Below are 13,724 nucleotides of genomic sequence, written 5' to 3'. Positions count from 1 at the left end.
TTCCTTACTTGACGTCACAAACTTATTTGCATTGTATCAAGTCTTTGTGAAAATGCATGCAAAGCAGTTTGTGACGACATGTAAGGAATAGACCCATGCCCCTTTCTAGCTCGGTCATGGGACAGAAGTCAAGATTTGGTTGAAAAAGGCGCCAAATAGCACAATATGTTTCGCACAGGAGCAAAGATTTATTTAAGAGAAAAAAAATTCAGGGGTTAGGTGCACTTTAACAAGCCTATAAAAGAACAGACAGGCTTTGCTCGTTATCGGTTCATTTTGATTTCACCTTGTGAGTTTGATAACTATCTGCTTACTGGATAGTAACGTTTGAAGAAAACAAATTAAAATAAAAATTACCTTCAAGAAGACTTCTCCTCTTATCTGAATGTGATAGCCTCCAAGGTTCTCTAAGAAACTCTTTGCGTCTGGACTGATGTGTATCTTAAGAGCTACCAAACAACATAACGTATATGTTAAGAGAATTATAGTTTTACTTTCACGGGGCTCAGAAAATACTAATAAAGTCCGCGGAAGAAAGTTTATTCACACAGTAGATTTAGACTTTGATCTCAAAGGCTAGAGAAGAATTTATCTTTGATTCTTGCAGCTATTTTCAATCGATCTGACTTGTATACTAATATGTTTTGGCTCGGCACTTCAGTCCAACTCACCCTCTCCATTTGATTCCATTCTTGAAGCAGTGTTGACTGTATCACCAAACAAACAGTAACGAGGCATAGTGTTACCGACCACGCCCGCCACACAGGGGCCTTTTGAATCAAACAATACATAATAACATGTAATTAATTCCCATAACTTGCAGTACAATCGTCAACGAAATACAGACTTTCAGAGCTCACCTTTCTTGTAATTCATATTGACTCTTTCATAGCGATTGCAATAGCGCCTTTAGAGGCTCCAAGCCAAGAAAGGCAATTTCAGTTTCCATTTTCGACAAATAGATACACGAAAGAAATGAAAGGACGGCTCCAAGAGCTGTTAAGTCTCTTCACGGCGGCCATATTGGAGGAGCGAAACACTATAACAATATGCGAATGATTTTCCTTTGGGAAATAATTTTATATATTTTTTTGTAAGTACCTTTTATTATTTGGTTCCTCCAACATGGCCGCCATGAAAACACTCTATAAGTTTTTCGTTACATCAAAGGATTTCATCGACAGCTGAAAAAGCTTTACAACCTTGTACAGCATCAATATTAAGTACCCAAGTCCTGCTCAGTTGCCTTCCGTTTGAATCCTCCAACCTCAGGATTACATCCACAGGCTAAAAACGTTGCAACCACCTTGTATAGCACAATCATCAGAACCAGGAGCCCAGTATGGACGGACTCCTGTCAGAACTTAATTTCTTCCCAGTGGAATCATTACTTTAGGTTTTTGCTCAGATGGTAGAAATCAACTTACCGCTATGCATTCCTATTCTTAGCTTGAGCTGTTCATTAGGCCTGTGACGTATTTTAAAGCCATATATCGCTTTGCGCATGTGCAGCGCCATGCTAGCAATCTCCCCAGCGTGTTGATGGCCGTTTCTTATGGGTAGTCCAGAAACGACCATGTAAGCGTCACCAATTGTCTCCACCTGAATATCATCCAAAGGAGAAAAAGAATTAAGCTCCGTTAAAAAGGATAACGGGGTTAGTTTCTAAAGAAACTCTGGTGCTGCGGAGTGGTGGGGAGTGAAAACGAATATTTGGTTTTGTCAACAGACCACCGTAACGAGATTCGAGTGCCGCATTAACATATCTTTACGTACAGTGGCCAAATTACCCCCATCAACTCTGTGCAAGAGAGGTTGAAGCCTCTCTTGCTCTGTGTCCGAAAGAGTTTGCATAAAATGTTTTATAGATAGATGGTGGTTAAACAATTTTTTTATATGTTTTCCTTACCTTGTATACGTCATAATTACTAATGATGTCATCAAACAACGTGTAAAGATCATTTAATAATTCGACAACCTGAAAAAGATAAATTCATTTATATTTAACTATCAATAAGTAAAAAATACACAAGCAAATAGATTCACTTTCGTTTCCACTATTTTTCATAGTTATACTGTACCTCAAAAGGAGTGCTTTCCGAAGACAACGACGTAAATCCGACGATGTCGCTGAAGAAAATCGATACTTCGTCGAATTTTTCCGGCACGATGGGTTTTCCCTGAACCAGATCACGTGCAACGGGTCTGTATGTGAATGTGGAGAATAAAAATAGATCGCCGTTCGAGAGAAATATTCCATCTGGTTTAATGTAGAAAATAAGGTGAAGCTACAGAAATTCGGAGAATAATGTATTTTTCAATGTGACACAGACATACTCGGAAAAAGGAAATCCGAGTGCTCCGGTCAGGGGTCGAACCTAAGACCTTCCGATTACTAGTTCGGATGCACTACCACTGAGCTACAGGAGACTCGTGGGAGTTAAGGCCATTAAACTACAGGTTCATGAGACAAACATCCTGCATACTGAGAGGATTTGAATGTCAATGTGTGGAATATGCGCAATGGATTAAATAAATGTGATGGTTGGGGTAGCCAATTTTGGATTGATTTTCCTTTGCAAAAATAAGTTTAAGGTGCAAAACCTGTCGTTAGAAAACGAGGTTTTTTTTTGCATATGTTCATGTTCGTGTTATTCATGTTTAAATGAATATGAAAGGTTTTGTAGCTCAAATTAGTTTCTAAACTGACGCAGAGGAACTGGCTCGAAAACTCGCCATTCACGTTCAAGAGCAGTTTACTGAAGTGAAAACGGTATTCATTCATTCATTCGTTCACTTATCCAGGCGATATTTTTACTGAGATGAGTGACTTAAGCCCGCCGCACACGTGAGGAAAGGGCTGAGCAAAATGCCTCGCGAGGCAGATAGCTCAGCCGTTTCCTCTCGTGTGCGGTGACGTTTTGGTGAGAATTTCGCCTCGCGAGGCGAAATCTCAAATATCAAACATGTTGGATATTTTCCTCACGGCCTCGCGAGGCGAATTTCTCACCAAAACCAGGCGCGTAGGAGCGGGGGTTCGAGGGGTTCGACAAACCCCCTATGAAGATCAATAATGACAGAAGAAAAAGCACAATGAGGAGGTTGAACAACTACATGAGGTGTACCATGCGAGAGAGTAGAATGTCCGCGCCCTGGTTCTAATGCATATCAAATATGATATGCCTGTGAATCTTGACGAGATAGTCAATTTGTTCGAAGGCCTACACCCGAGAATGATGCAGTCTACCAGTTTGGTGTATGACTATCAGCAGATCAAATAGCAATCAGAACTTGTCAGGGCGCGGAATGTACATTGAACTTTCTTGTTTAAGTTGAAACAATTATGCCGTAGAAATGATGTATATACAATCCTGGCCAAAAATAATGGGACGATTTGCAAAATTAATCACGAACTGTTCCCCCGCCACCCCGCCCCTAAGCAATGTTGTTACGATGCTGAGTTTATCTACAGTCCGAATGATTCCAGTTGCGCTCAACATTGTTTGGGGGGAGGGGGCTTTCCAAAAATTGCAAAGACAGCTTAATAAAAATGTTGAAGACCGGCTTAAGATATGGAGAATGAAGATGTTCAGTGACAATGCTATTTTGCGTTGCTGTCCCGGGAAGTTTTGGCCAGGATTGTCTGAAAAAGTGGTTTTGCAAAAAACTCGTTATATCTTTAGAAAAGATAAATATTTCATGCGTGTTATTGCTTGTACATGAAGTTAATGTTGTTTGAAGTCTCAAGGGTTACATATGGTCGCATTTTTTAGTCGTCATGGAAAAGAGGACTTAGACCGCGCGTTCTTGTTGTAAGGCTTACCGTGCGTATTTGCTAAGTGGAAACATTGGAATGTAAGTTACTGGCGGTCAACCACGTCATATGGTGCGTATTTTTGCTTTGGCCAGTAATCAAGTCAAGGAAGTTACTCTTTTTACCCGTTGGGTAAGCTTTGCGCAAATAGCTTTAGCGTGATCTCACCAAAATGCCAAACTGTGTCCTTATGACCTTAGCAGGGGATCTCCACACGCTCATCGGATGTACATTATGTAGACTGCATGGAAAGCAGACTTATCCTCATAAACCGATATTTTGAGGAAGAAATTACAGCTAGAGCATTACTAGTGTGACAAATTGTTGGTATAGAAATTTTCGCGGGCGTTTTTAAGTACTTTGGATGATAGTCCTACTGCAGTGATAGATAACATCGCACAGCAGAATAGTAGAATAGAAGGGGGAATTGCTCTAGTTCCATTTTCGTGCTTTCCCTTCAGGACGATAGACCCAACTAGTAGCGTAAGAACCTCAAGCAGCACCGTCACATTATTTCTTTAACGTGGTTGTAGCTTTTCACTCAAACGTAAGGGAAAATAACTGCACTTCATTCAAAGACCGCTCCGTTCAAAGCCAGTTAAGCTGTAAGTCACGCACTGCGTGACATTGAACTTGCTATGTTTCAATACGTAACAGTTCTCGTGGTCATTTCTCGCTCATTCAAATCGTGTTGCAGGGAAGAAAACGGCTTGTTTCCAGGTAAACTTTTCTCCCAATGAAAGAAAGATTGTGTCCTCTTCTATTCTACCCCTTTTGACCACAGCACAAGTTCGTCTTAGGGACCGTTCATTTTTTATGAGCATGGGGGGGCTGGTGGGATTTAGGGGGGGGCCACGAGAAAAAAAATGGCACTAAAGGGGGGGGCTACCAAAAAAAAATGAGTGAAAGAGGGGGGGGTCACCAGAAATAATTGGCTAGTAGGGGAAATTGAAAGTGGCTCAACACAGAAACAGATGAAGAAATTGAATATTATTTCAATTTTATTTAATGCGATTTTCCTAACCACTTTTAATTTGTTTTACATACTGAGGTCGAAATCTGCATTTTATATTAACAACAACTGAGGAAATGAAGCATATCTGTTGGAAAAGCAATAATGAATATAAGCTGAGGTAGACACCTATGTTTGTACAAGTTCAAATTAATATAAAAACGTATCAGTCTCACTATTGAATCATCCTTGGGGGAGTAGTTTTCTAAAAAGTGGTTGTACTCTGAACTATATCAATAGATTGTTTAATGTTCTTTTTAATAGTACTCACTTTTATAAAGACTGTTGATTAGTAAATTATTTGAACCCAGGAGTATCAGTAGACTCAGTAGTATGCCTAGTGTGAACATCCAGATTAGTTTTAATAATAGAACTGTTGTTGGTGACTTCAGTTGACGGTAAATCTGAGCCGTAAGCCATCTTCAGAAAAGCTTGTAACTGTCATTTTTAATAGCAGTACTTTAATATCCAGGCGCGTAGGAGGGGGGGTTCGAGGGGTTCGAACGAACCCCCTTTACAGATCAGTAATGGCGGAAGAAAAAGCACTTAATGAGGAGGTTGAACAATTACATGAGGTGTACCATGCGAGAGAGTAGAATGTCTGCCCTGGTTCTAATGCATATCAAATATGATATGCCTGTCAATTTTGACGAGATAGTCAATTTGTTCGAAGGCCTACACCCGAGAATGATGCAGTTTACCAGCTTGGTGTATGACTATCAGTAGATCGAATAGCTATCAGAACTCGACAGGGCGCGGAATGTACATTGAACTTTCTTGTTTAAGTTGAAACAATTATGCCGTAGGAATGATGTATATAGCTCAAAAAGCTGCTGTAAAACAAATTTGTGATTTGCCTAAAATGGGTCTCAAAATGCAGGAAATGAGGTTTCTGGGAACCTAGATTTTCAACAATTTCCGGGGGAGCATGCCCCCGGACCCCCCTAGTAAGCAAGAATTGGGGCTCAACGAACACCCCTATCTAACCCTTACCTACGCGACTGATATCTGTGCGTCCGCTGTTTTTTTCTGTTTAATATGACTCGTAATCGTTGATTGGTATGCTTCGATCTGTATTTTGTTAGTCAGATCTGTACGTGTATTAATTGTTTCTACTCGAAGGGGAGTAATTTCACGTTAACCATTTGCTTGATTAATTTTTATAGTTTCTTTGAGAATCTAAATGGAAATTTAGGGTTTGTCGTTGCCGTAAACGTGTTGCTATCTATAAAACGTTTTTTTAAACGAGAAATCTTTACCTAAGTAGAGAACGGTTACTTGTTAATAGTAATGTAAAGAAATCACAGTAACAATTACATTTATCTTTGATATAAACAGTACATAAGCGTTTTGTTAAAGTTAGGAGTATGATTTGTTTCTGGTTGGGCGGGAGGGGGGGGGGTCATCAGAAAAAAATAGTTCTGCTGGGGGGGGGGGCCATGTGGAAAAAAATTGCATGCTAGGGGGGGGTCATACAGTTTCGTAGTGGCAATTAACCAAATCCCACCAGCCCCCCCCTGCTCATAAAAAATGAACGGTCCCTTAGTACTTTGGCAACATTTCTCACCCGTGTCGCAATAAAAAATCTAAGCTGATTTTGAATTATTTTTACGTAATGGGGTGAGAAATGTTCGAAAATAGATTTACTTTGTGAAATGCATTTAGGAAAGCAATTCAGCATGGCGATCGAATGATAAAGAAAGCCTTTACACGCTGAAAAAGGTAATAAAGTGCCAACAAACATCGCAAAATGACTTTATAGTGGTGAGAAATGTAGCCGAGAAATGTTCGGACAAATGTTTTGATGACGTATTGTATCTGTTTTGAGTGGTCACGCAATACGCGCGATTTGGCAAAACAGCCACCGCTAGGAATTAAACATTTCTGCTCTTAAAGTGATATTCGTCTCCAATAGTGGGAAAAGCGCCATCTCGTATTCTGTTAAAATTTGTGTTCGTGTTGTCAATGGCACCTGCCTAACACAAAACTAAGAGGGCGTCGGAGGTCGCAAAAAGATGTTCGTCTTTACATCCAACATCTCGGCTCCTAACCTCTCTCGGAACAGGCAAGTAGACTGCATCTAACTACGGACCATCGCTGATAAGATATACCCTCTCCATTTGGCTACAGTTTTCGAAAGATTTTTATCTCTCTCAGTGCTTCTATGTGCATACTTTGCAAAATAACTACGCGCGCGCATATCGACGTCTGAAAACAAATAGCCGTTCCTCATCTCTTATTCCAATATTCGCGACTGTAACTAACTTTCACTTTTTACGGCGAGGTGATGATGGGGATGGCCATAACACTCTTGACTTTAACAAAAGGAACCTCCAAATTGTCTTCAAAATGATATAATTTGGCAATTTAAAAGCAACGCTAAAATCAGACAATCCTGGCCAAAAATAATGGGACGATTTGCAAAATTAATCACGAACTGTTCCCCCGCCACCCCGCCCCTAAGCAATGTTGTTACGATGCTGAGTTTATCTACAGTCCGAATGATTCCAGTTGCGCTCAACATTGTTTGGGGGGAGGGGGCTTTCCAAAAATTGCAAAGACAGCTTAATAAAAATGTTGAAGACCGGCTTAAGATATGGAGAATGAAGATGTTCAGTGACAATGCTATTTTGCGTTGCTGTCCCGGGAAGTTTTGGCCAGGATTGTAGCTTAAAAAGTTGCTGTAAAACAAATTTGTGATTTGCCTAAAATGGGTCTCAAAATGCAGGAAAGGAGGTTTCTGGGAACCCAGATTTTCAAAAATTTGCCCCCGGACCCCCCTAGTAAGAGCGCCTCCGGCGCTCAGCAAGATTTGGGGCTCAACGAACACCCCTATCTAACCCTTACCTACGCGCCTGAAAACTTCACCGCACACGAGAGGAAACGGCTGAGCTATCTGCCTCGTGAGGCATTTTGCTCAGCTCTTTCCTCACGTGTGCGGCGGGCTTTACTTAATCCGATTCTCTCCCAGTGGAGCATAAGGCCACATTATTATTATTATTAAAATTACAAGAATGATTGTAATCGTTCTTTAAGTACTCTCTAAGGCTCAATAATTGACTTACGGTGGAAGCATTCTGTGAAGTAGATTCTCCGTTTTTCTTTTCTCGTCGGCCAGTTGTGAAGTTCTTTCTTCCACTAAGCTTTCTAAGTTATTTGCGTATTTTTCCAACATATTCACCATGTTGTCCATTATGTTTGTATGCCTAGAATAGAGTAAAATAGTTGATTAGTACTTAAAATGGACAGAATAATTTGATATAAGAACTATAAAAACATAGGCCTTTGTCGAATATACTGAACTCTTTTCGAGGAAATCTCATTTTACAGGTAATAAACTTTGCGATCATCATGATGCCTTTTGTCTTGAAAAACTTAGTTATAAATTGTTTTTCATCAACACACTCGCAAGTAAACAGCATCCTCGGAAAGTATCGCTCACAATAACTAACGTTTATTTGAATGGTCAGCAACCGTAGACTTACGAGTTAGAACTACCTTGTACAGCATAGCAAACAGACCAAAAGGAAAGCGCTCAATTGCGTTAGACTACGTTATTTGAATTTTTCCATCGTACGAATTTGTTCATTACCTTCCGACAGACATTTTTCGTATCTGTCTCTTTAAATCCTCGAATTCTGGTCTAGCCTCAGGCAGTTCATTCCAGCATCTCTCAGTGATTTGTCTCAAGCCAGGAAGATCGGACTCTTTCACTACAGTTTGGAACTTAGGACGGAAAGGAGGGTTCTCTCGCATCATCACTCTTTGGACGATTTCTATGATTTGATGATACAAAAACAGACAGCAGGTTCTCAATATCTCTGTTGAAAAATTCTAAAAGTTCCCTCAAGGATCTTTGAAAACATGCCTAAGGATCTTATAGAATCATGAAAGTGATCCTTAAGGATCTTCAACTCTAATCATTAAAATGTTGGAGGAGCTTGAACAATCTTGTAAAGAACCTTAAAGTTCTTGCCAACACCTTGTAAGCTCCTCGAGGTTCCTGGAAAGATCTCGCAGTATCTTGAAGTATATTAGTGCACATCTTCATTAATTAATTAATTTTATCATTCTTTTCACGTGGAGGAATCTTATCTTTGCGGAGTTTTGTTGGTATGATGTACTCCAGTTACATTCCCAGCTTTATTTTCCTTTCCAATGTTTCACACAACGCGATGCTGTGGTTTCAGAACTTTAACAAAATTGCTAATTTGCACTTATCGAGATTTATAATTAAAAGGCCTTTTTATCCAATTTATGTTCACTAAGGCTTTTGGTGGTTAATGCCCACCTTAATCAGAGGATTCATTTCCTATGAAAAGTTGTTCTCGTTCTTACCTTTAGGCTCTTTGTGATAATAACACATATCAAATGGTCCTGAGCGAGTGAGGAGCTCTTGACAGATTATGGCGAAGCTGTACACATCTCCTTTCTGCGTGCCATGGGCTGGTGCTTCTTTTCCCATGCGCATGAGTTCAGGTGCTGTCCATACCATACCTGAAAGACAAATGGCAATGTACAGAGAAATATGCCGTGCAATAGCAATCTCCACGCGCATTCGGCATAATAGTAGGTATATTCATATTTGCGAAATCATCGGTGCGTGCACAACGCAGCGTACTTGGCAAAAGTGACAAACTACTGTGCGCGTTTTAGAACTGTCGGAATGTTGAAAGTAATCATCAGTCGTGTTTGTTTTGGCTTTTAGTTTATACACTCTGTGACTGTGCGCGTTTTCCCGTTCTTGGATCAAGTTACATACATTTGCCTCGAGTTCTGGTTGGTTGTTGGTGTCTGCAGAGATTTTGGTTTAGTTTCAAAAATTGTCCAGTGGTCAAAGAAATTCAGAGCGGATCATGTAACCACGTATTGAATAAACACACGTCATTCGTCTATTGTTTGTTCCGGATTGGTTGCAATAAAACGTATGTCAGTTTTGTTTAGCTAAATTACAACAAAAGTTAAACCAAGCCTTCCGAGATTGAATAAGATTGAGTTTAAGTATGACTTCTGAATCCAACGTATACGGATGGCTGTACATTTTACCACAATGTTGTGAGCTTAATACAGCCAATAGACACACACATATATATAAAATATATATACAAACTCACGGTAAAACCTGGCGTATTCCCCTTCTTCTCTTTCAGCTTGATTTGCTTTAAATTTAGTGAGCCCATAGTCTGTGATCTTTAACACCCAGCGGCCATCCACCACACAGTTTGAAGACTTTAAGCTCCCGTGGGACTTTATATCGGTACTGTGAAGATAAGCCATTCCCTGAAATGAAGGAAGAATCAAAACTTGCAGTCAAATTTATGGCAGTCTGTTTTATTTTTTTCATACGGCTGGTTTTTTTTTCTATAACGTAGTGGAGCGAGAGTGATGGGGTCCAATCCTCGTCCGCTCAGACCCCTTGCTCTGTGCGCCATCATGATAACTTTAACAGTAACGAGAATGACAATGATAATGATGACGATAATGATAATGACAATGACAACGATAATAATACAACTTTATTTACTGAGAGGAACACCTAGCAGTATATCTGATGATTGATGATGATAATGATACTGATAATTGATTATTGATAATGATGTAATTCAGTGATAACTGATAAAAAATTAACAATAAGAAAAAGAGGGAGTGGGAGAATTCGAGTGAGAACAATATCTTTACTAAGACGTACACAGTAGGGTCTTTATGTGTTTACAATACAACAATACAACAAAAATAAATAAATATATAAATAAATAACCGTTTTCACAGACTAAATTTTCTAGTAACATTTTTTTAAAAAAAAATTACACTTAAACGTGTACAGACTCCTATGTCTGTGCAATACTGAAATGTGTGTAACAAAAAGTAACCATCGAGCGATCACAGCGTCGACAGTTACCTTAATAATGTCAGTTACTAGTGACGTCACAAACATGCTATCCAGTTTCACGTCCTCGTTTTCAAGAATATCCTGAAAAGAAACATTTCCATTATTTTGAATGTAGTTATTTCCAACAGGCCACTAAGAAATCATCGTTTTATGTTTTGGTTTGTTTTGTGTTGCAGCAAGCCAAATGAAGTAATATTCTGTAAACGAGGAAGCACTATGTTGGATACATTACTTTCCGTCAGAATACCCTTTGTCTACACCCATCTAATGTTGTGTGGCAACAAAAAAAATTATGAAAAGGTTCAATTATGTTTTTTTTTTCCGCTTCTAGGTAGCAAATTGCTTGCGCAGCAAATATTGTGCACGTGCGCAGCCACGGAAACATTTTGGGGAAAAAAAAAGCTTTATAAAAATGTTTCCACAATCATTTTCAAAAACCTTTCCGGGAAGATTAAATACATGATAAAACAGCAAAACGATGAAACAAAACATAACAGTGTGTGTAACTAATCTGTTACCTGCAAGCTGCCTTTAGGACAATACTGGAACAAGATGCAGATGTTAGGGTTTTCAACACATGCTCCCATGAACTGCGCCAAGTTGTCATGACGGACGTCGCGCATCTAAATGGAGAAGAAATGCGGGGGTTTTCATGTAATATATCGAACACCAGGAAGAGTGTTTCATAAGAATTAATTTTCTCAAACTCGTTAATCATGAAGAGAAAACAAGGGAAATCACTACTGTGAAGGATGTTTGGAAAAGTGATCTTGATTACCATAATATTTGGTGAACTTTTGCTTTGAATTTCTCAAAGGATATTTAATAGTTTTAGAAGCTACATCAAACACTCGAAAGAGAATTTGATCCGATTTCCAAACACCTTGAAGTTGGTTTAAAAAGGGGCTGAGCCTCGTTTTTTCAACCACCTTCTCGGTGTTTGGAAATCGGATGAAACAGTCTTCTTCGTGTTTGATATATTACTTCCAAAATCAGAATCTCGACCCGGCATCACGAAATTTTGACTATGAATTGTTGTTACTGTCGAGTGTCCACTCACCTGTTTGAGCTCCATTTTAATCTCCCTTGTAAGTTCAAGGTTTCTTTTGTTGAGTTTCTTTATGGCAACTGTATTGGACTGAGAGAGTAAAATGACTTTCAGCAACGTTTCCTCTTACAATTATGTTCACTGTAGAATTAGCTGGGAAGTCAACTAGGACAAATTTTCAGAGTAAATTCAAGTGTAACCAGTGTAGAGACGCGAGGGCGAAAACAGTTTTCATGATGTAGCATTGTATTGTCACTCTGAACTAAAAAAAATGCTCCAACTCACCCTCCAAGTACCAACTAGAGTGAATAGTTGGCGCTGATTGATGTTATCAAAGCTCTCCGTGGAAACCACGCTAACCTGCAAATGAACAGCGGAAAATATTACACTTTCATTCTAAGATTAATCTACGGATCACACGTTTTGCAAATTTGCGAAAAAAAAAATTAAAGAACGCCAAAGCCGTTTTTCACAGGATTGAACCCGAAAGCTGATTAAAAGGCATAAAGGACTGGGTCCAGTTGTTCAAAGCCCGATTAAGCTAATCCCGGGTTAACGTAAACTTTGATTCGAGCTTAATTACTAATCAGTGAAGACTCTTCAAAAAAATTTTTGTTCCTCAGTTTTGACTTCGACTTTTTTTTTTTACTGTAAGTTTAAAATTAGCTTTTAAAAGCATTTTTAATAAGCGAGATGAAAACCTCGGTTAATTTTTAATAAGAGATTAGCGTTAATCGGCTTTCAGACAACCGGGCCCTGAAGCCTTAATTCATGTTCCGTTAATTTAAAAAAATTTATTCCCCTCTTGCTTTGCGCAAAAGATTAGTCTACTTACATACCTGACTGCGGAGAGAGCCTCCCTGTCTGGTTCTCAGTGATACTTCGGTGTAGTTTACTCGCCACAAATCACTCGCTAGTTCTTTCTCAAGCTTCTGTTTTCTAAAACGTAAAAGTTAATCGACACATTATATTTTCTCTCTGATTCAGTGGTTGTTAACTTGAACTGAATTGGGAATCGGTTTGGTTACTCGCGAGCTGCCAACATCGTGAACCTCTCCGAATAGTGTTACAATACAGGCCTAACTAAAACAAGCTTCATAGTTTCCTTTAGGCCTTCTCACCACTGGGGAAACAGGGATGGCGCAGTGGCGAGAGCACTCGCCTCCCACTAATGTGATGTGGGTTGAGTTTGTTGTTGGCTCTCGTCCCTGCTCCGAGGGATTTTCTCCGGTACTCCCATGGTTCTAGTGCTGGCCGGTCATACATGACCATAGCATTTTATCCCTCAAAATGGAATCTACTAACACGTAGTGGGTGTCTAAAAGCAATTTACGACATACTAGACGTTTAAGTAGGTGTCACCGAGTAATTAAGGAGGCCCAAAACGCGGGGAGTAAAATTAATCGTGACGGGAAAGTATCCCTATCTAGAAGAATAGTATTTTTCTACTTGCAACATACTACAGGAGTCAAGCCATGGCTGTGTGATGATGATGATGATGATGATGATGATGATGATGATGAACTTACCTATAGATAATTGCTCCGCCAAGGAGAATTACAACTACAGTGACTCCAAGACAAACAGATACAATTTCTGGCACCGCTAGAGAAACGAAATACAAGATAAGTGTCAAATTGTAAGTATAATTCTTCCATTTGATGAGAACACGTGACCGAACACGTGCTAGCCAGTTTTAAATTTTTTACAAGAATTCTGATATAAAAATACCATTAACCGGATGCACAAACTTGTATTATGTATACAATTCAATAGAAATATGACAGGGATGCTAAAGTGTTGCATACATGAAGTTTCACGAGGATGTATCTCCTGCTAGGCAGACAAAAAAAAAAAACAAAACAAAAAACGGATACTTCGATTCTCCATAAAATATTAATGGAGAAGTCCTCCGGGGATTTGTTGTCATTGTAAAAACGTTTTTGTATCAACTAAAACT

General features: G+C 39.3%; 1 protein-coding gene across 1 annotated transcript in view; it reads right to left on the bottom strand.

The window, feature by feature from the left end:
• LOC146458518 (atrial natriuretic peptide receptor 1-like) overlaps positions 1–13,724 on the bottom strand; it is a 54,756-nt gene that overhangs the window by 2,734 nt on the left and 38,298 nt on the right. Inside the window, exons 15-29 of the mRNA XM_085091012.1 lie at positions 13,294–13,369; positions 12,604–12,703; positions 12,050–12,124; positions 11,777–11,854; positions 11,235–11,339; positions 10,726–10,797; positions 9,941–10,106; positions 9,165–9,323; positions 8,419–8,602; positions 7,892–8,032; positions 2,082–2,205; positions 1,910–1,978; positions 1,428–1,602; positions 672–770; positions 358–449 (exon numbers count right to left, since the gene is read on the bottom strand). Coding sequence (XP_084947138.1) covers positions 358–449; positions 672–770; positions 1,428–1,602; positions 1,910–1,978; positions 2,082–2,205; positions 7,892–8,032; positions 8,419–8,602; positions 9,165–9,323; positions 9,941–10,106; positions 10,726–10,797; positions 11,235–11,339; positions 11,777–11,854; positions 12,050–12,124; positions 12,604–12,703; positions 13,294–13,369 — 1,715 coding nt within the window. The remainder of the gene's footprint in view (positions 1–357; positions 450–671; positions 771–1,427; positions 1,603–1,909; positions 1,979–2,081; positions 2,206–7,891; positions 8,033–8,418; positions 8,603–9,164; positions 9,324–9,940; positions 10,107–10,725; positions 10,798–11,234; positions 11,340–11,776; positions 11,855–12,049; positions 12,125–12,603; positions 12,704–13,293; positions 13,370–13,724) is intronic.

The sequence above is a fragment of the Pavona decussata genome, unplaced genomic scaffold (genome assembly GCF_977016875.1).
Source record: "Pavona decussata unplaced genomic scaffold, jaPavDecu1.1 SCAFFOLD_233, whole genome shotgun sequence".
Taxonomy (NCBI): Eukaryota; Metazoa; Cnidaria; class Anthozoa; order Scleractinia; family Agariciidae; genus Pavona; species Pavona decussata.
Note: the sequence above shows the minus strand (reverse complement) of the source record. Positions and strands in the feature narration are given on the sequence as shown.